The sequence below is a fragment of the Oncorhynchus gorbuscha genome, linkage group LG09 (assembly GCF_021184085.1).
Source record: "Oncorhynchus gorbuscha isolate QuinsamMale2020 ecotype Even-year linkage group LG09, OgorEven_v1.0, whole genome shotgun sequence".
Taxonomy (NCBI): domain Eukaryota; kingdom Metazoa; phylum Chordata; class Actinopteri; order Salmoniformes; family Salmonidae; genus Oncorhynchus; species Oncorhynchus gorbuscha.
The window spans coordinates 98,716,672-98,740,968 of record NC_060181.1 but is presented as its reverse complement, the minus strand read 5'-3'; the positions used below and the strand labels follow the sequence as shown (position 1 = coordinate 98,740,968).

Here is a 24,297-nt window from a genome sequence, read left to right as displayed (position 1 = left end):
GGGGTTGACGTGATTTTGGAATGACTTCCACTGTCCCCAATACATATAACATCGGACCCTCAGTCAACTGTTGAATTTCAAGCACAGATTCAACCTCAAAGACCAGGGAGCTTTACAAGAGCCTCATGAAGAAGGGCAGCGATTGGTAGCTGAGTAACATTAACACATCAGACATTGAACATCTCTTTAAGCATGGCTAAATTAATAATTATGCTGTGGATTACACCCATCTAGTACCGGGTTAGGTCCCCCTGTGCATCCAGAACAACCTGAATTCTTTGGGGCATGCTACAAGGTATCAGGAACGTTTCACAGGAATGTTGGTCCATGCTGACGCGATAGCATCACGCGACAAGGCACTAAAGTCATATAAATACAAAATGGAAAAGAAATACACTTTTTGGTCTAAATGCAAAGCCTAACAGCCTCCTGAACAACCTCTATCCCCAAGCCATAAGACTCTGAAACACTTTCTATCCCCAAGCCATAAGACTCCGGAACACCTTCTATCTCCAAGACTGCTAAATAGCTGACTAAATAGCTAACAGCATGGACTCTTGAGTTGACCCCTGTATTTTATTTTTGCACTGTCTCTATGTACACTCTCACACACTCTAGTCACCTTCCCCCTATACATATCTTCCTCTATTACTGTCTCTATGTCTCTATGTACACTCTCACACACTCTACTCACCTTCCCCCTATACATATCTACCTCCATCACTCCAGTATCCCTGTACATTGTTAATATGGTACTGACCCTGTATATAGTCTCCTTCCCCCTATACATATCTACCTCCATCACTCCAGTATCCCTGTCCCCTTCCCCCTATACATATCTACCTCCATCACTACAGTATCCCTGTCCCCTTCCCCCTATACATATCTACCTCCATCACTCCAGTATCCCTGTCTCCTTCCCCCTATACATATCTACCTCCATCACTCCAGTATCCCTGTCCCCTACCTCCATCACTCCAGTATCCCTGTCTCCTTTCCCCCATACATCCCTGTCTCCTTCCCCCTATACATATCAACCTCCATCACTCCAGTATCCCTGTCCCCTTCCCCCTATACACATCTACCTCCATCACTCCAGTATCCCTGTCACCTTACCCCTATACATATCTACCTCTATCACTCCAGTATCCCTGTCTCCTTTCCCCCATACACCCCTGTCTCCTTCCCCCCCTATACATATCTACCTCCATCACTCCAGTATCCCTGTCCCCTTCCCCCATACACCCCTATACATATCTACCTCCATCACTCCAGTATCCCTGTCTCCTTCCCCCTATACATATCTACCTCTATCACTCCAGTATCCCTGTCTCCTTTCCCCCATACACCCCTCTCTCCTTCCCCCCTATACATATCTACCTCCATCACTCCAGTATCCCTGTCTCCTTCCCCCTATACATATCTACCTCCATCACTCCAGTATCCCCTTCCCCCTATACATATCTACCTCCATCACTCCAGTATCCCTGTCTCCTTACCCCTATACATATCTACCTCCATCACTCCAGTATCCCTGTCTCCTTCCCCCTATACATATCTACCTCCATCACTCCAGTATCCCCTTACCCCTATACATATCTACCTCCATCACTCCAGTATCCCTGTCTCCTTCCCCCTATACATATCTACCTCCATCACTCCAGTATCCCTGTCTCCTTCCCCCTATACATATCTACCTCCATCACTACAGTATCCCTGTCTCCTTCCCCCTATACATATCTACCTCCATCACTCCAGTATCCCTGTCTCCTTCCCCCTATACATATCTACCTCCATCACTCCAGTATCCCCTTCCCCCTATACATATCTACCTCTATCACTCCAGTATCCCTGTCTCCTTTCCCCCATACACCCCTGTCTCCTTCCCCCTATACATATCTACCTCCATCACTCCAGTATCCCTGTCCCCTTCCCCTATACATATCTACCTCCATCACTCCAGTATCCCTGTCTCCTTCCCCCTATACATATCTACCTCTATCACTCCAGTATCCCTGTCTCCTTTCCCCCATACACCCCTGTCTCCTTCCCCCTATACATATCTACCTCCATCACTCCAGTATCCCTGTCTCCTTCCCCCTATACATATCTACCTCCATCACTCCAGTATCCCCTTCCCCCTATACATATCTACCTCCATCACTCCAGTATCCCTGTCCCCTTCCCCCTATACATATCTACCTCCATCACTCCAGTATCCCTGTCCCCTTCCCCCTATACATATCTACCTCCATCACTCCAGTATCCCTGTCTCCTTCCCCCTATACATATCTACCTCCATCACTCCAGTATCCCTGTCCCCTTCCCCCTATACATATCTACCTCCATCACTCCAGTATCCCTGTCTCCTTACCCCTATACATATCTACCTCCATCACTCCAGTATCCCTGTCTCCTTCCCCCTATACATATCTACCTCCATCACTCCAGTATCCCTGTCTCCTTCCCCCTATATCATATCTACCTCCATCACTCCAGTATCCCTGTCTCCTTCCCCCTATACACATCTACCTCCATCACTCCAGTATCCCTGTCTCCTTCCCCCTATACATATCTACCTCCATCACTCCAGTATCCCTGTCTCCTTCCCCCTATACATATCTACCTCCATCACTCCAGTATCCCTGTCCCCTACCTCCATCACTCCAGTATCCCTGTCTCCTTTCCCCCATACATCCCTGTCTCCTTCCCCCTATACATATCTACCTCCATCATTCCAGTATCCCTGTCACCTTACCCCTATACATATCTACCTCTATCACTCCAGTATCCCTGTCTCCTTACCCCTATACATATCTACCTCCATCACTCCAGTATCCCTGTCTCCTTCCCCCTATACATATCTACCTCCATCACTCCAGTATCCCTGTCTCCTTCCCCCTATACATATCTACCTCCATCACTCCAGTATCCCTGTCTCCTTCCCCCTATACATATCTACCTCTATCACTCCAGTAGCCCTGTACATTGTTAATATGGTACTGACCCTGTATATAGTCACCTTCCCCCTATACATATCTACCTCCATCACTCCAGTATCCCTGTCTCCTTCCCCCTATACATATCTACCTCCATCACTCCAGTATCCCTGTCTCCTTCCCCCTATACATATCTACCTCCATCACTACAGTATCCCTGTCCCCTTCCCCCTATACATATCTACCTCCATCACTCCAGTATCCCTGTCTCCTTCCCCCTATACATATCTACCTCCATCACTCCAGTATCCCTGTCCCCTACCTCCATCACTCCAGTATCCCTGTCTCCTTTCCCCCATACATCCCTGTCTCCTTCCCCCTATACATATCAACCTCCATCACTCCAGTATCCCTGTCCCCTTCCCCCTATACACATCTACCTCCATCACTCCAGTATCCCTGTCACCTTACCCCTATACATATCTACCTCTATCACTCCAGTATCCCTGTCTCCTTACCCCTATACATATCTACCTCCATCATTCCAGTATCCCTGTCACCTTACCCCTATACATATCTACCTCTATCACTCCAGTATCCCTGTCTCCTTTCCCCCATACACCCCTGTCTCCTTCCCCCTATACATATCTACCTCCATCACTCCAGTATCCCTGTCCCCTTCCCCCTATACATATCTACCTCCATCACTCCAGTATCCCTGTCTCCTTCCCCCTATACATATCTACCTCTATCACTCCAGTATCCCTGTCTCCTTTCCCCCATACACCCCTGTCTCCTTCCCCCTATACATATCTACCTCCATCACTCCAGTATCCCTGTCTCCTTCCCCCTATACATATCTACCTCCATCACTCCAGTATCCCCTTCCCCCTATACATATCTACCTCCATCACTCCAGTATCCCTGTCTCCTTACCCCTATACATATCTACCTCCATCACTCCAGTATCCCTGTCTCCTTCCCCCTATACATATCTACCTCCATCACTCCAGTATCCCCTTACCCCTATACATATCTACCTCCATCACTCCAGTATCCCTGTCTCCTTCCCCCTATACATATCTACCTCCATCACTACAGTATCCCTGTCTCCTTCCCCCTATACATATCTACCTCCATCACTCCAGTATCCCTGTCTCCTTCCCCCTATACATATCTACCTCCATCACTCCAGTATCCCCTTCCCCCTATACATATCTACCTCTATCACTCCAGTATCCCTGTCTCCTTTCCCCCATACACCCCTGTCTCCTTCCCCCTATACATATCTACCTCCATCACTCCAGTATCCCTGTCTCCTTCCCCCTATACATATCTACCTCCATCACTCCAGTATCCCTGTCCCCTTCCCCCTATACATATCTACCTCCATCACTCCAGTATCCCTGTCTCCTTCCCCCTATACATATCTACCTCTATCACTCCAGTATCCCTGTCTCCTTTCCCCCATACACCCCTGTCTCCTTCCCCCTATACATATCTACCTCCATCACTCCAGTATCCCTGTCTCCTTCCCCCTATACATATCTACCTCCATCACTCCAGTATCCCCTTCCCCCTATACATATCTACCTCCATCACTCCAGTATCCCTGTCCCCTTCCCCCTATACATATCTACCTCCATCACTCCAGTATCCCTGTCCCCTTCCCCCTATACATATCTACCTCCATCACTCCAGTATCCCTGTCTCCTTCCCCCTATACATATCTACCTCCATCACTCCAGTATCCCTGTCCCCTTCCCCCTATACATATCTACCTCCATCACTCCAGTATCCCTGTCTCCTTCCCCCTATACATATCTACCTCCATCACTCCAGTATCCCTGTCTCCTTCCCCCTATACATATCTACCTCCATCACTCCAGTATCCCTGTCTCCTTCCCCCTATACATATCTACCTCCATCACTCCAGTATCCCTGTCTCCTTCCCCCTATACATATCTACCTCCATCACTCCAGTATCCCTGTCCCCTACCTCCATCACTCCAGTATCCCTGTCTCCTTCCCCCTATACACATCTACCTCCATCACTCCAGTATCCCTGTCTCCTTCCCCCTATACATATCTACCTCCATCACTCCAGTATCCCTGTCTCCTTCCCCCTATACATATCTACCTCCATCACTCCAGTATCCCTGTCCCCTACCTCCATCACTCCAGTATCCCTGTCTCCTTACCCCTATACATATCTACCTCCATCATTCCAGTATCCCTGTCACCTTACCCCTATACATATCTACCTCTATCACTCCAGTATCCCTGTCTCCTTACCCCTATACATATCTACCTCCATCACTCCAGTATCCCTGTCTCCTTCCCCCTATACATATCTACCTCCATCACTCCAGTATCCCTGTCTCCTTCCCCCTATACATATCTACCTCCATCACTCCAGTATCCCTGTCTCCTTCCCCCTATACATATCTACCTCTATCACTCCAGTAGCCCTGTACATTGTTAATATGGTACTGACCCTGTATATAGTCACCTTCCCCCTATACATATCTACCTCCATCACTCCAGTATCCCTGTCTCCTTCCCCCTATACATATCTACCTCCATCACTCCAGTATCCCTGTCTCCTTCCCCCTATACATATCTACCTCTATCACTCCAGTAGCCCTGTACATTGTTAATATGGTACTGACCCTGTATATAGTCACCTTCCCCCTATACATATCTACCTCCATCACTCCAGTATCCCTGTCTCCTAACCCCTATACATATCTACCTCCATCACTCCAGTATCCCTGTCATGTTTTGTCATTTATTATCATGTCTTGTCCCTGTGCTCCCCATTCTATTCGTTTCCCTCTGCTGGTCTTATTAGGTTCTTTCCCTCTTTCTATCCCTCTCTCTCCCCCTCCCTCTCTCACTCTCTCGCTCTCTCTTCTCTCTATCGTTCCGTTCCTGCTCCCAGCTGTTCCTATTCCCCTAATCATCATTTAGCCTTCCCACACCTGTTCCCGATCCTTTTCCCTGATTAGAGTCCCTATTTCTCTCCTTGTTATTCGTTTCTGCCCTGTCGGTTCCTTGTCTAGAATTCACCGTGCTGTGTTTGTGTATCGCCCTGTCGTGTCGTGTTTTCCTCAGATGCTGCGTGGTGAGCAGGTGTCTGAGTCTGTCTGGTTCAAGTGCCTTCCCGAGGCAACCTGTTGTTCACCTGCTGTTCAAGATCGAGTCTCCAGTTTGTCCTCGTCATTTCGAGTGAAAGTTGTGTTTTTGGATTGTATTTACTTTACTGGATTAAAGACTCTGTTTTCGCCAAGTCGCTTTTGGGTCCTCTTTCACCAGCATGACAGAAGGAACCGACCAAGGAATGGACCCAGCGACTTCAGACGCTCGTTACACTGCCGTCGAGATCCAAGGAGCCATGCTCGGCAGACACGAGCAGGAATTGTCTGCTGCTCGCCATGCCGTGGAGAACCTGGCCGCTCAGGTTTCCGACCTCTCTGGACAGTTCCAGAGTCTACGTCTCGTGCCACCTGTTACTTCCTGGCCTGCCGAGCCTCCAGAACCTAGGGTTAATAACCCACCTTGCTACTCCGGGCAGCCCACTGAGTGCCGCTCCTTTCTCACGCAGTGTGAGATTGTGTTCTCTCTCCAACCCAACACATACTCTAGAGAGAGAGCTCGGGTTGCTTACGTCATTTCACTCCTTACTGGCCGGGCTCGAGAATGGGGCACAGCTATCTGGGAGGCAAGGGCTGATTGCTCTAACAAGTTCCAGAACTTTAAAGAGGAGATGATTCGGGTTTTTGACCGTTCAGTTTTTGGTAGGGAGGCTTCTAGGGCCCTGGCTTCCTTATGCCAAGGTGAACGGTCCATAACGGATTATTCTATTGAGTTTCGCACTCTTGCTGCCTCTAGTGAGTGGAACGAGCCGGCGCTGCTCGCTCGTTTTCTGGAGGGACTCCACGCAGTGGTTAAGGATGAGATTCTCTCCCGGGAGGTTCCTTCAGATGTGGACTCTTTGATTGCTCTCGCCATCCGCATAGAACGACGGGTAGATCTTCGTCACCGGGCTCGTGGAAGAGAGCTCGCATCAACGGTGTTTCCCTGCTCCGCATCGCAACCATCTCCTCCTCTGGCTCAGAGACTGAGCCCATGCAGCTGGGAGGGATTCGCATCTCGACTAAGGAGAGGGAACGGAGGATCACCAACCGCCTGTGTCTCTATTGCGGAGTTGCTGGACATTTTGTTAATTCATGTCCAGTAAAGCCAGAGCTCATCTGTAAGCGGAGGGCTACAGGTGAGCGCAACTACTCAAGTCTCTCCATCAAAATCCTGTACTACTTTGTCGGTCCATCTACGCTGGACCGGTTCGGGTGCTACATGTAGTGCCTTGATAGACTCTGGGGCTGAGGGTTGTTTCATGGACGAAGCATGGGTTCGGAAACATGACATTCCTTTCAGAGAGTTAGAGAAGCCTACGCCCATGTTCGCCTTAGATGGTAGTCATCTTCCCAGTATCAGATTTGAGACACTACCTTTAACCCTCACAGTATCTGGTAACCACAGTGAGACTATTTCTTTTTTGATTTTCCGTTCACCGTTTACACCTGTTGTTTTGGGTCATCCCTGGCTAGTATGTCATAATCCTTCTATTAATTGGTCTAGTAATTCTATCCTATCCTGGAACGTTTCTTGTCATGTGAAGTGTTTAATGTCTGCCATCCAAATCAAATCAAATCAAATCAAATTTATTTATATAGCCCTTCGTACATCAGCTGATATCTCAAAGTGCTGTACAGAAACCCAGCCTAAAACCCCAAACAGCAAACAATGCAGGTGTAAAAGCACGGTGGCTAGGAAAAACTCCCTAGAAAGGCCAAAACCTAGGAAGAAACCTAGAGAGGAACCGGGCTATGTGGGGTGGCCAGTCCTCTTCTGGCTGTGCCGGGTAGAGATTATAACAGAACATGACCAAGATGTTCAAATGTTCATAAATGACCAGCATGGTCAAATAATAATAAGGCAGAACAGTTGAAACTGGAGCAGCAGCACAGTCAGGTGGACTGGGGACAGCAAGGAGCCATCATGTCAGGTAGTCCTGGGGCACGGTCCTAGGGCTCAGGTCCTCCGAGAGAGAGAAAGAAAGAGAGAATTAGAGAGAGCATATGTGGGGTGGCCAGTCCTCTTCTGGCTGTGCCAGGTGGAGATTATAACAGAACGTGGCCAAGATGTTCAAATGTTCATAAATGACCAGCATGGTTGAATAATAGTAAGGCAGAACAGTTGAAACTGGAGCAGGAGCATGGCCAGGTGGACTGGGGACAGCAAGGAGTCCTCATGTCAGGTAGTCCTGGGACATGGTCCTAGGGCCCAGGCCAGTTGAAACTGGAGCAGCAGCATGGCCAGGTGGACTGGGGACAGCAAGGAGTCATCATGTCAGGTAGTCCTGGGGCATGGTTCTAGGGCTCAGGTCCTCCGAGAGAGAGAAAGAAAGAGAGAAGGAGAGAATTAGAGAACGCACACTTAGATTTACACAGGACACCGAATAGGACAGGAGAAGTACTCCAGATAAACAAACTGACCCTAGCCCCCCGACACATAAACTACTGCAGCATAAATACTGGAGGCTGAGACATCCCTCCCGTTTCTTCTGTCCCTACTTCTCAGGAGGAACCTGGCGATTTGACAGGAGTGCCGGAGGAATATCATGATCTGCGCACGGTCTTCAGTCGGTCCCGAGCCAACTCCCTTCCTCCTCACCGGTCGTATGATTGTAGTATTGATCTCCTTCCGGGGACCACTCCTCCTCGGGGTAGACTATACTCTCTGTCGGCTCCCGAACGTAAGGCTCTCGAGGATTATTTGTCTGTGTCTCTTGACGCCGGTACCATAGTGCCTTCTTCCTCTCCGGCCGGGGCGGGGTTCTTTTTTGTTAAGAAGAAGGACGGTACTCTGCGCCCCTGCGTGGATTATCGAGGGCTGAATGACATAACGGTTAAGAATCGTTATCCGCTTCCCCTTATGTCATCAGCCTTCGAGATTCTGCAGGGAGCCAGGTGCTTTACTAAGTTGGACCTTCGTAACGCTTACCATCTCGTGCGCATCAGAGAGGGGGACGAGTGGAAAACGGCGTTTAACACTCCGTTAGGGCATTTTGAGTACCGGGTTCTGCCGTTCGGTCTCGCCAATGCGCCAGCTGTTTTTCAGGCATTAGTTAATGATGTTCTGAGAGACATGCTGAACATCTTTGTTTTTGTCTATCTTGACGATATCCTGATTTTTTCTCCGTCACTCGAGATTCATGTTCAGCACGTTCGACGTGTTCTACAGCGCCTTTTAGAGAATTGTCTCTACGTAAAGGCTGAGAAGTGCTCTTTTCATGTCTCCTCCGTTACTTTTCTCGGTTCCGTTATTTCCGCTGAAGGCATTCAGATGGATTCCGCTAAGGTCCAAGCTGTCAGTGATTGGCCCGTTCCAAGGTCACGTGTCGAGTTGCAGCGCTTTTTAGGTTTCGCTAATTTCTATCGGCGTTTCATTCGTAATTTCGGTCAAGTTGCTGCCCCTCTCACAGCTCTTACTTCTGTCAAGACGTGCTTTAAGTGGTCCGGTTCCGCCCAGGGAGCTTTTGATCTTCTAAAAGAACGTTTTACGTCCGCTCCTATCCTCGTTACTCCTGACGTCACTAGACAATTCATTGTCGAGGTTGACGCTTCAGAGGTAGGCGTGGGAGCCATTCTATCCCAGCGCTTCCAGTCTGACGATAAGGTTCATCCTTGCGCTTATTTTTCTCATCGCCTGTCGCCATCTGAGCGCAACTATGATGTGGGTAACCGTGAACTGCTCGCCATCCGCTTAGCCCTAGGCGAATGGCGACAGTGGTTGGAGGGGGCGACCGTTCCTTTTGTCGTTTGGACAGACCATAAGAACCTTGAGTACATCCGTTCTGCCAAACGACTTAATGCCCGTCAAGCTCGTTGGGCGTTGTTTTTCGCTCGTTTCGAGTTTGTGATTTCTTACCGTCCGGGTAGCAAGAACACCAAGCCTGATGCCTTATCCCGTCTGTTTAGTTCTTCTGTGGCTTCTACTAATCCCGAGGGGATTCTTCCTTATGGGCGTGTTGTCGGGTTAACAGTCTGGGGAATTGAAAGACAGGTTAAGCAAGCACTCACGCACACTGCGTCGCCGCGCTTGTCCTAGTAACCTCCTTTTCGTTCCTGTTTCCACTCGTCTGGCTGTTCTTCAGTGGGCTCACTCTGCCAAGTTAGCTGGTCATCCCGGTGTTCGAGGCACTCTTGCGTCTATTCGCCAGCGCTTTTGGTGGCCGACTCAGGAGCGTGACACGCGCCGTTTCGTGGCTGCTTGTTCGGACTGCGCGCAGACTAAGTCGGGTAACTCTCCTCCTGCCGGTCGTCTCAGACCGCTCCCCATTCCTTCTCGACCATGGTCTCACATCGCCCTAGACTTCATTACCGGTCTGCCTTTGTCTGCGGGGAAGACTGTGATTCTTACGGTTGTCGATAGGTTCTCTAAGGCGGCACATTTCATTCCCCTCGCTAAACTTCCTTCCGCTAAGGAGACGGCACAAATCATTATCGAGAATGTATTCAGAATTCATGGCCTCCCGTTAGACGCCGTTTCAGACAGAGGCCCGCAATTCACGTCACAGTTTTGGAGGGAGTTCTGTCGTTTGATTGGTGCGTCCGTCAGTCTCTCTTCCGGGTTTCATCCCCAGTCTAACGGTCAAGCAGAGAGGGCCAATCAGACGATTGGTCGCATACTACGCAGCCTTTCTTTCAGAAACCCTGCGTCTTGGGCAGAACAGCTCCCTGGGCAGAATACGCTCACAATTCGCTTCCTTCGTCTGCTACCGGGTTATCTCCGTTTCAGAGTAGTCTGGGTTACCAGCCTCCTCTGTTCTCATCCCAGCTTGCCGAGTCCAGCGTTCCCTCCGCTCAAGCGTTTGTCCAACGTTGTGAGCGCACCTGGAGGAGGGTGAGGTCTGCACTTTGCCGTTACAGGGCACAGACTGTGAGAGCCGCCAATAAACGCAGGATTAAGAGTCCAAGGTATTGTTGCGGCCAGAGAGTGTGGCTTTCCACTCGCAACCTTCCTCTTACGACAGCTTCTCGTAAGTTGACTCCGCGGTTCATTGGTCCGTTCCGTGTCTCCCAGGTCGTCAATCCTGTCGCTGTGCGACTGCTTCTTCCGCGACATCTTCGTCGCGTCCATCCTGTCTTCCATGTCTCCTGTGTCAAGCCCTTTCTTCGCACTCCCGTTCGTCTTCCCTCCCCCCCCCCCGTCCTTGTCGAGAGCGCACCTATTTACAAGGTACATAAGATCATGGACATGCGTTCACGGGGACGGGGTCACCAATACTTAGTGGATTGGGAGGGTTACGGTCCTGAGGAGAGGAGTTGGGTTCCGTCTCGGGACGTGCTGGACCGTTCACTCATTGATGATTTCCTCCGTTGCCGCCAGGATTCCTCCTCGAGTGCGCCAGGAGGCGCTCGGTGAGTGGGGGGGTACTGTCATGTTTTGTCATTTATTATCATGTCTTGTCCCTGTGCTCCCCATTCTATTCGTTTCCCTCTGCTGGTCTTATTAGGTTCTTTCCCTCTTTCTATCCCTCTCTCTCCCCCTCCCTCTCTCACTCTCTCGCTCTCTCTTCTCTCTATCGTTCCGTTCCTGCTCCCAGCTGTTCCTATTCCCCTAATCATCATTTAGCCTTCCCACACCTGTTCCCGATCCTTTTCCCTGATTAGAGTCCCTATTTCTCTCCTTGTTATTCGTTTCTGCCCTGTCGGTTCCTTGTCTAGAATTCACCGTGCTGTATTTGTGTATCGCCCTGTCGTGTCGTGTTTTCCTCAGATGCTGCGTGGTGAGCAGGTGTCTGAGTCTGTCTGGTTCAAGTGCCTTCCCGAGGCAACCTGTTGTTCACCTGCTGTTCAAGATCGAGTCTCCAGTTTGTCCTCGTCATTTCGAGTGAAAGTTGTGTTTTTTGGATTGTATTTACTTTACTGGATTAAAGACTCTGTTTTCGCCAAGTCGCTTTTGGGTCCTCTTTCACCAGCATGACAATCCCTGTCCCCTTCCCCCTATACATATCTACCTCCATCACTCCAGTATCCCTGTACATATTCAGTAGTATGCTTCTTACATTGTGTGGTTATTTTTAGGTTTATTTCTGTTGTGTGTTTGTTCTACCCTGTTATCTTTACATTGATATTGATTTACTGTATTGTTTGGTTCGTAACTTTGAAGAAAGGCATTTCACTGTATTTGGAAAACTGTAAACCTTGTGTTTGGGGCAGATCCAATACGTCACTGAGTAACTGCCTCCTTCTTTTTCAAGCATAGTGGCGGCTGCATCATGGTATGGGTATGCTTGACATCGGCAAATAATGAGGAGTTTTTCAGGATAAAAACATGGAATGAAGCTAAGCACAGGAAAAATTCTAGATGAAAACCTGGTTCAGTCTGCTTTCCACCAGACACTGGGAGATGAATTCACCTTTCAGCAGGACAATAACCTACAACACAAGGCCAAATATACACTGGCGATGCTTACCAAGAAGACAGTGAATGTTCCTGAGTGGCCGAGTTACAGTTTTGCTTGAAAATCTGTGGCTGTCTAGCCATGATCCCAACACCTTGACAGAGCTTGTGGATATTTGAAAAGAATAATGTGCAAATGATGCACAATTAAGGTGTGAAGCTCTTAAAGACTTACCCAGAAAGACTCACGGCTGTAATGACTCTTAGAGACTTACCCAGAAAGACTCACGGCTGTAATCACTCTTAGAGACTTACCCAGAAAGACTCACGGCTGTAATGACTCTTAGAGACTTACCCAGAAAGACTCACGGCTGTAATCACTCTTAGAGACTTACCCAGGGAGACTCACAGCTGTAATCACTCTTAGAGACTTCCCCAGAGAGACTCACAGCTGTAATGACTCTTAGAGACTTACCCAGAAAGACTCACGGCTGTAATCACTCTTAGAGACTTACCCAGAGAGACTCACAGCTGTAATCACTCTTAGAGACTTACCCAGAGAGACTCACAGCTGTAATGACTCTTAGAGACTTACCCAGAGAGACTCATAGCTGTAATGACTATTAGAGACTTACCCAGAAAGACTCACAGCTGTAATCGCTGCCAAAAGTGTTTCTGTCTAACCTGTACCGACTCAGAGCTGAATATTCATGCAAAACCTATATTTTAGTAATGTAATTTCTAATAATCTTTAAAAATATATAGATGTTTTGTCTTTACATGGACAGAATATTTTGTGTACATTGTTGAGAAAAAAGTTCAATGAAATCCATTTGAATCCTTTGTAACATGTGAAGAAATCCAAGGGGTCTGAATACTATTGCCTTGTTTTTACATGATCCCTATATTCTGAACCAGTTCTAAAGGATTCTATATTCTGAACCTGTTCTCTAGATGGATTCTATATTCTGAACCTGTTCTCTAGAAGGATTCTATATTCTGAACCTGTTCTCTAGAAGGATTCTATATTCTGAACCTGTTCTCTAGATGGATTCTATATTCTGAACCTGTTCTCTAGATGGATTCTATATTCTGAACCTGTTCTCTAGATGGATTCTATATTCTGAACCTGTTCTCTAGATGGATTCTATATTCTGAACCTGTTCTCTAGATGGATTCTATATTCTGTACCTGTTCTCTAGATGGATTCTATATTCTGAACCTGTTCTCTCAACTTATTATTTATTCTGAACCTGTTCTCTAGATGGATTCTATATTCTGAACCTGTTCTCTAGATGGATTCTATATTCTGAACCTGTTCTCTAGATGGATTCTATATTCTGAACCTGTTCTCTAGATGGATTCTATATTCTGAACCCGTTCTCTAGAAGGATTCTATATTCTGAACCTGTTCTCTAGATGGATTCTATATTCTGAACCCGTTCTCTAGAAGGATTCTATATTCTGAACCTGTTCTCTAGAAGGATTCTATATTCTGAACCTGTTCTCTAGATGGATTCTATATTCTGAACCTGTTCTCTAGAAGGATTCTATATTCTGAACCTGTTCTCTAGAAGGATTCAATATTCTGAACCTGTTCTCTAGATGGATTCTATATTCTGAACCTGTTCTCTAGAAGGATTCTATATTCTGAACCTGTTCTCTCAAATTATTATTTATTCTGAACCTGTTCTCTAGAAGGATTCTATATTCTGAACCTGTTCTCTAGAAGGATTCTATATTCTGAACCTGTTCTCTAGATGGATTCTATATTCTGAACCTGTTCTCTAGAAGGATTCTATATTCTGAACCTGTTCTCTAGATGGATTCTATATTCTGAACCCGTTCTCTAGAAGGATTCTATATTCTGAACCTGTTCTCTAGAAGGATTCTATATTCTGAACCTGTTCTCTAGAAGGATTCTATATTCTGAACCTGTTCTCTAGAAGGATTCTATATTCTGAACCTGTTCTCTAGAAGGATTCTATATTCTGAACCTGTTCTCTCAAATTATTATTTATTCTGAACCTGTTCTCTAGATGGATTCTATATTCTGAATCTGTTCTCTAGATGGATTCTATATTCTGAACCTGTTCTCTAGAAGGATTCTATATTCTGAACCTGTTCTCTAGATGGATTCTATATTCTGAACCTGTTCTCTAGAAGGATTCTATATTCTGAACCCGTTCTCTAGAAGGATTCTATATTCTGAACCTGTTCTCTAGAAGGATTCTATATTCTGAACCTGTTCTCTAGAAGGATTCTATATTCTGAACCTGTTCTCTAGAAGGATTCTATATTCTGAACCTGTTCTCTAGAAGGATTCTATATTCTGAACCTGTTCTCTCAAATTATTATTTATTCTGAACCTGTTCTCTAGATGGATTCTATATTCTGAATCTGTTCTCTAGATGGATTCTATATTCTGAACCTGTTCTCTAGAAGGATTCTATATTCTGAACCTGTTCTCTAGATGGATTCTATATTCTGAACCTGTTCTCTAGAAGGATTCTATATTCTGAACCTGTTCTCTAGATGGATTCTATATTCTGAACCTGTTCTCTAGAAGGATTCTATATTCTGAACCTGTTCTCTAGAAGGATTCTATATTCTGAACCTGTTCTCTAGAAGGATTCTATATTCTGAACCTGTTCTCTCAAATTATTATTTATTCTGAACCTGTTCTCTAGATGGATTCTATATTCTGAATCTGTTCTCTAGATGGATTCTATATTCTGAACCTGTTCTCTAGAAGGATTCTATATTCTGAACCTGTTCTCTAGAAGGATTCAATATTCTGAACCTGTTCTCTAGATGGATTCTATATTCTGAACCTGTTCTCTAGATGGATTCTATATTCTGAATCTGTTCTCTAGATGGATTCTATATTCTGAACCTGTTCTCTAGAAGGATTCTATATTCTGAACCTGTTCTCTAGATGGATTCAATATTCTGAACCTGTTCTCTAGAAGGATTCTATATTCTGAACCTGTTCTCTAGATGGATTCTATATTCTGAACCTGTTCTCTAGAAGGATTATATATTCTGAACCTGTTCTCTAGAAGGGTTCTATATTCTGAACCTGTTCTCTAGATGGATTCTATATTCTGAACCTGTTCTCAAGAAGGATTCTATATTCTGAACCTGTTCTCCAGAAGGATTCTATATTCTGAACCTGTTCTCTAGATGGATTCTATATTCTGAACCTGTTCTCCAGAAGGATTCTATATTCTGAACCTGTTCTCTAGAAGGATTCTATATTCTGAACCTGTTCTCTAGATGGATTCTATATTCTGAACCTGTTCTCCAGAAGGATTCTATATTCTGAACCTGTTCTCCAGAAGGATTCTATATTCTGAACCTGTTCTCTAGATGGATTCTATATTCTGAACCTGTTCTCTCGATGAATTCTATATTCTGAACCTGTTCTCCAGAAGGATTCTATATTCTGAACCTGTTCTCCAGAAGGATTCTATATTCTGAACCTGTTCTCTAGAAGGATTCTATATTCTGAACCTGTTCTCTAGAAGGTATTTAAAGGGATGGCTGAAGACACATGTACTGAAAACCCCACTGTATCAAAACTCCACAAGAAAATCTGTCGCCCAGCAAGTGGGAGGGTTTTCAGCGGTTTAATTAAATGTATTCAGCGAGCTCAAAAGAAAAGCATGTTACACACCTTCCTAAGTTAAGTCTGAATACCGACTACTGAAGTGGGTATGAGAGGCCTCCTAAGTCGGAATCGGGTTTTCATGAATTGGAAAAATCCTCATGAATTGGAAATATTCACTTCCTGAATTGACTACATTGAAAAGTGAATTGACCCCAACTCGGATTCAAACGCATAAAAGGTATATGATAACTACACTGAACAAAAATATAAACACAACATTTAAAGTTGTGCACAAATTAATTTACATCACTGTTAGTGAGCATTTCTTCTTTGCCAAGATAAACCATCCACCTGACAGGTGTGGCATATCAAGAAGATTATTTAACAGCATGAGCATTACACAGGTGCACCTTGTGCTGGGGACAGTAAAGGGCCACTCTAAAATGCACAGTTTTGTCACACAACACAATGCCACAGATGTCTCAAGTTTTGAATGAGGGTGCAATTGGAATGCTGACAGCAGGAATGTCCACCAGAGCTGTTGCCAGATAATTGAATGTTCATTTCTCTACCATAAGCCACCTCCAATGTCCTTTTAGAGAATATGGTGATACGTCCAACCAGCCTCAGAACCGCAGACCACATGTAACCAGGCCAGCCCAGGAGGTCCACATCCAGCTTCTTCACCTGCGAAATCGTCTGAGACCAGCCACCCAGACAGCTGATCAAACAGAGGAGTATTTATGTCTGTAATAAAGCCCTTTTGTGGGGAAAAACTAATTCTGATTGGCTGGGCCTGGCCCTCCAGTGAGTGGGCCTTTTTCCCAAGTGGGTGGGCCTATGCCCTCCCAGGCCCACCCATGGCTCTGCCCCTGCCCAGTCATGTTAAATCCATAGATTAGGGCCTAATTCATTTATTTCAATTGAGTTAATATGAAGTGGAACTCAGTACAATTGTTGATATAGTTGCATGTTGTTTTTATATATTTGTTCAGTATACATAGGGTAGGTCCCAAATGGCACCCTATTCCAGATATAGTGCACTACTTTAGACCCAAATGGCACCCTATTCCAGATACAGTGCACTACTTTAGACCCAAATGGCACCCTATTCCAGATATAGTGCACTACTTTAGACCCAAAATACACCCTATTCCAGATATAGTGCACTACTTTAGACCCAAATGGCACCCTATTCCAGATATAGTGCACTACTTTAGACCCAAATGGCACCCTATTCCAGATATAGTGCACTACTTTAGACCCAAAATACACCATATTCCAGATATAGTGCACTACTTTAGACCCAAATGGCACCCTATTCCCGATATAGTGCACTACTTTTGACCAGAGCCCTGGAAGACAATAGGGTGCCATTTCGGAGGCAAACATACTGTGCTTCATCTTCAACTCTGACTGAGAGACAATCTCATCTCCTCCTCCCTGACACTCCTATCCAATCGGTGTGTCTCTGACTCCAGCACAGAGGGGATTGGTTGCTGCGAGACCAATACCAGAGAATCAGTCAAGTCTTGGCGAAGAGACACCAGCCATTTGTTGTTCCTGGAGGAGTGTTGGATAAACTCCACCCTCTCCCGGTGGTCGAGGACGAGTGTCAGCTGTAGGTAGTGTACCTGCGAGGTTAGGGAACGGTCAACATTAATATAAAATCATCACCTTGATAAATTATGATTAAATAAGCTTGACAAATCATAGTATCATATATCATAGTATACATCTGAAATGACACCGTATTCTCTCACCGGCCCGTGATCAATAGTTATGATCTATAATGATCAGACACCGTGATCAATAGTTATGATCTATAATGATCAGACACCGTGATCAATAGTTATGATCTATAATGATCAGACACCGTGATCAATAATTATGATTTATAACGATCAGACACCGTGATCAATAGTTATGATTTATAACGATCAGACACTGTGATCAATAGTTATGATTTATAACAATCAGACACCGATCAGACACCATGATCAATAGATATGATCTATACCGATCAGACACCGTGATCAATAATTATGATCTATAATGATCAGACACCGTGATCAATAGTTATGATCTATAATGATCAGACACCGTGATCAATAATTATGATCTATAATGATCAGACACCGTGATCAATAGTTATGATTTATAACGATCAGACACCGTGATCAATAGTTATGATTTATAACGATCAGACACTGTGATCAATAGTTATGATTTATAACAATCAGACACCGATCAGACACCATGATCAATAGATATGATCTATACCGATCAGACACCGTGATCAATAATTATGATCTATAATGATCAGACACCGTGATCAATAGTTATGATTTATAACGATCAGACACCGTGATCAATAATTATGATTTATAACGATCAGACACCATGATCAATAGATATGATCTATACCGATCAGACACCGTGATCAATAATGATGATTTATAATGATCAGACACCATGATCAATAGATATCATCTATACCGATCAGACACCGTGATCAATATTTATGGTCCTCTGCGTGATTCAGAGTCCAAAGCTACAGAACTGTAATAGTCCCGCGGCCCAGTGACCGTGCACCTCCCCAAAATACACTCTGTGTACACGGCTTCTCTTCTTTTGAACGGTTGGAGAAATCGCTTCAGGGAGGCGCGCTGAGAATTAAAAAAGAATATGAAAGCAATGGTTCAATATTGTAGAACACCGTTGTGCAGACACTGTTGTGCAGACACTGTTGTGCAGACACTGTTGTGCAGACACTGTTGTGCAGACACTGCTGTGCAGACACTGCTGTGCAGACACTGCTGTGCAGACACTGTTGTGCAGACACTGTTGTGCAGAAACTACTGTGCAGACACTACTGTGCAGACACTGTTGTGCAGAAACTACTGTGCACTCTGATGAGCCCTTAAGGGATTTGGATACAGATTGGGACACAGCCACAGTGCCTACAGTGACCTACCTGGTCCTCTAGCTCCTTCACCTTGGTCCTAAGGAGTCCCAACTCCTCTGTTTCCAGACCAACCAAGCCCCTGGACTCCTACAGAACAGAAAGGAGTTAATGCTCTGTCTAAATTCAGCACACCCCCCCCCCCCCGAGTAATCCTCTGTGCAGATTTCCACTCACATAATTACTGAAGTTATTTAGGATGCAAAGTGATTTGTAGATGAGTTATTTGGTGCAGTCCAACTGCACTGTAGTAGAGCCCATTGAGTTGTAGCTGCTAGTGACGTGACCAGAGTAGTTAGCAGACGGTTGGTGACCAACCTGAGCTCGGTCTCTGAGGCTGCTGGGGGACAACTCATCACGTGATGATCCTCTCTCCGTCTTTAACACAAACCACATCAGAAGTATCATTCCAAATAGTAAGGTAACTGTTCTGAATTATCCAAGTCTGGGACTAGAAAACAGGCAAATGTGAGGGCACCTCCTTTCTATTCGGGATCCAAAATCAGGTGAATGGATGATTGACTTAACCTTTAGTTGTGCAGGTAAAGAAGGTAGAAAACAAGGAGGATCTGTGTACCTGTGTCAGCATCTCTCTGAGGTGTTTCCTCTCAGTCTTCAGTCTGTCAGTACGTTGTTCCAGTAGTGTGTTCCTCCTCTGTAGCCGTCTATGGTCTATCTCTAGCTGGGCCACGGCCCTCTGCAGGACAGACAGACGTTCCTGGACCAGGGGGTCCATCTCTAGCTGGGCCACGGCCCTCTGCAGGACAGACAGACAGACAGTCTTTTACACCAGGGTCCATCTCTAGCTGGGCCACGGCCCTCTGCAGGACAGACAGACGTTCCTGGACCAGGGGGTCCATCTCTAGCTGGGCCACGGCCCTCTGCAGGACAGACAGACAGTCTTTTACACCAGGGTCCATCTCTAGCTGGGCCACGGCCCTCTGCAGCACATGCAGTCTTTTACATCAGGGTCGTGTACTGAACTGTACAGCACTACTGTCTCCTGTATGGGCAGATGGGTCCGACAGGTACTCACCAGACAGACACTGAATTGCTGCTCACAACTGGAAAACTGTCCCTTAGGGGGTTATAACATGCCTTGGGGGGTTATAACATGTATTGGGGGGTTATAACATGCCCTGGGGGTTATAACATGCCTTGGGGGGTTATAAATTGTCTTGCGGGGTTGTAACATGCCTTAGGGGTTAAAACATGCCTTAGGGGTTATAACATGTCTTGGGGGTTATAACATGTCTTGGGGGTTATAACATGCCCTGGGGGTTATAACATGCCCTGGGGGTTATAACATGCCCTGGGGGTTATAACATGCTTTGGGGGGTTATAACAGGTCTTGGGGGGGTTATAACAGGTCTTGGGGGGGTTATAATGTCCCTTAGGGGTTATACCATGCCTTGGGGGTTATAACATGTATTGGGGGGTTATAACATATCTTGGGGGTTATAACATGTCTTGGGGGTTATAATGTCCCTTAGGGGTTATAACATGTCTTGGGGGTTATAACATTTCTTGGGGGTTATAACATGTATTGGGGGTTATAACATGTATTGGGGGGTTATAACATGTATTGGGGGGTTATAATGTCCCTTAGGGGGTTATAACATTTATTGGGGGGGTTATAACATGTCTTGGGGATTATAACATATCTTGGGGGGTTATAACATGTCTTGGGGGGTTATAACATTTCTTGAGGAGGAGAGTTATAACAGCTGAAATGTTAACACATGGGTCCCGGTCTAAAGCAGTGCCCTATATAGGGGATGAGATGCCATTTGTAAAGTAGTGTCTGGTCCAGTCCCTTCTCCTGATCAGCTCACATCCTTTACCTACAGACACCAGACTACATCCTTTACCTAGACACCAGACCACATCCTTTACCTACAGACACCAGACCACATCCTTTACCTACAGACACCAGACCACATCCTTTACCTAGACACCAGACCACATCCTTTACCTACAGACACCAGGCCATATCCTTTATGGAACCCTATTCCCTATATAGTACACTACTTTAGACCAGAGCCCTATTCCCTATATAGTGCACTACTATAGACCAGAGCCCTATTCCCTATATAGTGGTACTACTATAGACCAGAGCCCTATTCCCTATATAGTGGTACTACTATAGACCAGAGCTCTATTCCCTATGTAGTGCACTACTGTTGACCAGCGCCCCATGGAACCCTATTCCCTATATAGTGCACTACTTTAGACCAGCGCCCTGTGGAACCCTATTCCCTGTATAGTGCACTACTGTTGACCAGCGCCCTATGGAACCCTATTCCCTGTATAGTGCACTACTGTTGACCAGAGCCCTGTGGAACCCTATTCCCTGTATAGTGCACTACTTTAGACCAGCGCCCTGTGGAACCCTATTCCCTGTATAGTGCACTACTATAGACCAGAGCCCTATTCCCTATATAGTGCATTACTTTAGACCAGCGCCCTATGGAACCCTATTCCCTATATAGTGCACTACATTAGACTAGAGCCCTGTGGAACCCTATTCCCTGTATAGTGCACTACTAGTGATCAGGGTCCATAGGGGTCATTTGGGGCGCAACCATAGAGAGGAGTTGTACTAACCTCAGATCCCGCCCCTCTGCTTTGCTCCTGTTGGTGGGCTCTGTCCCGGTAGCCAATCATGGTAGCCTCAGTCTTCTCCAGGGCAGCTGTGACACGGTCTCTGTCCTTACCGAGTTCCTCTACTCTCTCTCTCAGGGTGTAAAGCTCTGTCTCTCTCTGTCTCAACAGTCTAAGACTCTCCTGGCCCTCCTCTTCTCTCTGTCTCAACAGTCTCTCCCTTTCCTCTGAGTCCAGGAGCTGGGAGGACACTCTCTTCCTCAGAGTATCTACCTCGTCCTGAAGCCAGACCTCTCTTCCTGGACCCTCCCGACTGCTTTCTCCTGTCTTCTGGTCTGTCGCCTCCCTTTGTTCCCCAGGCTCTATCAGTCTCCTCTGTTCATCTGTGTCTTCTTTCTCCAGACTCTGCAGTTTCACTTCCTCTGTGTCTCTCTTCCTCTCCTCCAGTTGACCTTTCTCCTCTCTGTAAGCTTTCTCTCTCACCCTCTCCAGCTCCGTCTCCCTCTCTCTCAGCATGTCAGTGACTAACTCTACACGCCTCAGGCTCTCCTGCTCCCTTAGTTTCAGACTCTCCCTCCTCTCCTCCTCTTCCTGTCTCAACGTCTCCATCTTCCGCTGAAGCCTCTCGATCTCGCTCTTCTTCTCTTCTCTCACTCCCTCCATCTCTCCCTCCACCACTCTGATTCTCTCTCTGAGCTGTGTAACTGCCTTCTCAGCAGCCAGACATCTGAGCTCTGTCCTCTGTTCCTCCAGGACATCCAGTCTAGCCCTGGTGGTGGTCAGCTCAGCCTCCTTCTCTCCCAACACCTCCTCCATCTCCTTCTGTCTCCTGTCCTTCTCTCTCACTGCCTCCTCCATCTCCTCCTCTCTGTCTCTGAGCTTTCTCTCCACCTCCCTTTTCTCTTGCTCCACAGCCCTGGTCCTCCCTCGCAGCTCCTCCACCTCCCCCCGGGCAGCACGCAGGCTCTCCTCCCTGCTCTTCACCATCTCCTCTTTCCTCTCCTGCAGGAGGCTCCTTAGCCTCTCCCCCTCCCTGTGGCTCTCCTCCAGCAGCTGGTTCAGGGTAGCCATCTCCTGCATGGCTTTCTTCAGCCCCTCTCTCATCTTCTGGTTGTCCCCCTCCTTCTCCTGCACCTCCTTCCTGCTTCTCTCCCTGATCCTGGTCATCTCTGCTCCCTGCTCCTTCAGGGTGGCCAGACGGAGGGCCAGCGCCTCCCTGCTCTCCTTCAACTCCTCCTCCATCCTTCTCAGTGAGGAGCCAGTCCTCTCCTTCTCTCTCCTCTCTCTGTGAGTCTCATCCTTCAGGATCCCAGCCTCTCTTTCCTTCATCCTGATCTCAGCTAAGAGGTGGTCTCTCTCCTCCTCCAGGGATTTAACCTGAGCCCCCAGCCTCTCTACGCGACATCCTCTATCCTCCTGCAGGAGGCGTTGTCCTCTCTGCACCTCCTCTAGTCTGGACCTCAGTCTCTCTCCCTCCGTCTGCTCCTCTTTCAGCTGGGCACCCAACCATTCCCTCTCCTCCTTGTTCCTCCTCAAAACATCCTCCTGTCTCTCCCTCTCCTCCTCACTCCTTTTCAGTTCCTCCTTCTGTCTCTGTCTTTCTCCACCGCTCTCTATCGCTCTCACCCTAAAGTCCTCCTCCTCTCTCTCCTTCAGGAGCTGTGAGAGCTTTGCTACTTCTTTTATCCGTTCCTCCACTCTTTCTTTCCATTTCTTCACCTCCTCTTCCAGTCTCATGTTGTGCTGCTCTGTTTCCTGTGCCCGTTCTCTCTCCCTCTCCTCCTTGGCCAGGTGTAGTGCTTTATCCCTGTCTCTGCTCTGACTCCTCTCGGTCTCTAGTAAAGACTCCGTCTCTATCAGAAGGTCTGAGACGTGTTTCTCTGAGAGCTCTGACTGGTGCATTCTGTCTTTCAGATTTCTCAACTCTTCCTCGCTCTGCTGTAGCCTAGCCCCGGCCTTCTCTTCCTCCTCCCTCAGTTTCTCTACCTCCTCTTCTCTTTCCCTCAGCTGAGCCATCTGTCTCTCTATCTTCCCCTCTAGTGTCTTCTGCTCTCTCTTCCCCTCATCCCTCTCTTCTTCTAAGACAATCAACTTCACTCTCAAGACCTCAACCTCTCCTTCTCTCAGCTCCAGCTTTCCTCTCAGTCTCTCCTCTCGCTCCCTTCCCTCCGACTCCTTCCTCTTCTTTCTCAGACTCTCCTCCTGGTATCTTTCTCTCTCCCTCTCTCTGAGCTGTGAGTTCTCTCTCTCCGCAGCAAACATCTTGTTCTCCAATAGTTCAGTTTTCTTCAGTTCTGCCTCCAGGTTGTCTCGTTCTTCCTCCAGTGAGATCATTCTAGTTTTCAGTTCTTCTATCTTCTCTAATCTATTCCTTCCATCTACCTCCTCCTTTTTCAGTTGTTCTGCTATCTTGTCACTCTCTCTTTTCACAGTCTTTAGTTGTTCACTGTTATTCTTCTCTTTTTCAGTGAGCCTCTGACTCAGTCTCACATTTTCTCTCTCCCTCTCCTCTGCTCTCTCCCTCCATCTCTCTCCCTCCTCTGCTCTCTCCCTCCATCTCTCTCCCTCCTCTGCTCTCTCCCTCCATCTCTCTCCCTCCTCTGCTCTCTCCCTCCATCTCTCTACCTCTTCCGCTCTCTCCTCTGCTTTCTCTCTCCATCTCTCTCCCTCCTCTGCTTTCTCTCTCCATCTCTCTCCCTCCT

At 46.8% G+C, this 24,297-nt stretch overlaps 1 protein-coding gene across 1 annotated transcript; it reads right to left on the bottom strand.

Moving 5' to 3' along the window:
- Positions 1–17,282: 17,282 nt before the first annotated feature.
- Positions 17,283–24,185, bottom strand: LOC124044306 (trichohyalin-like). The gene is made up of 5 exons (XM_046363960.1): positions 21,599–24,185; positions 19,569–19,872; positions 19,310–19,369; positions 19,004–19,081; positions 17,283–17,660 (listed from the first exon to the last, which is right to left on the bottom strand). The coding sequence occupies exons 1-2, from the start codon at positions 23,927–23,929 to the stop codon at positions 19,657–19,659; spliced, it is 2,547 nt and encodes an 848-aa protein (XP_046219916.1). The 5' UTR covers positions 23,930–24,185; the 3' UTR covers positions 17,283–17,660; positions 19,004–19,081; positions 19,310–19,369; positions 19,569–19,656.
- Positions 24,186–24,297: the final 112 nt, after the last annotated feature.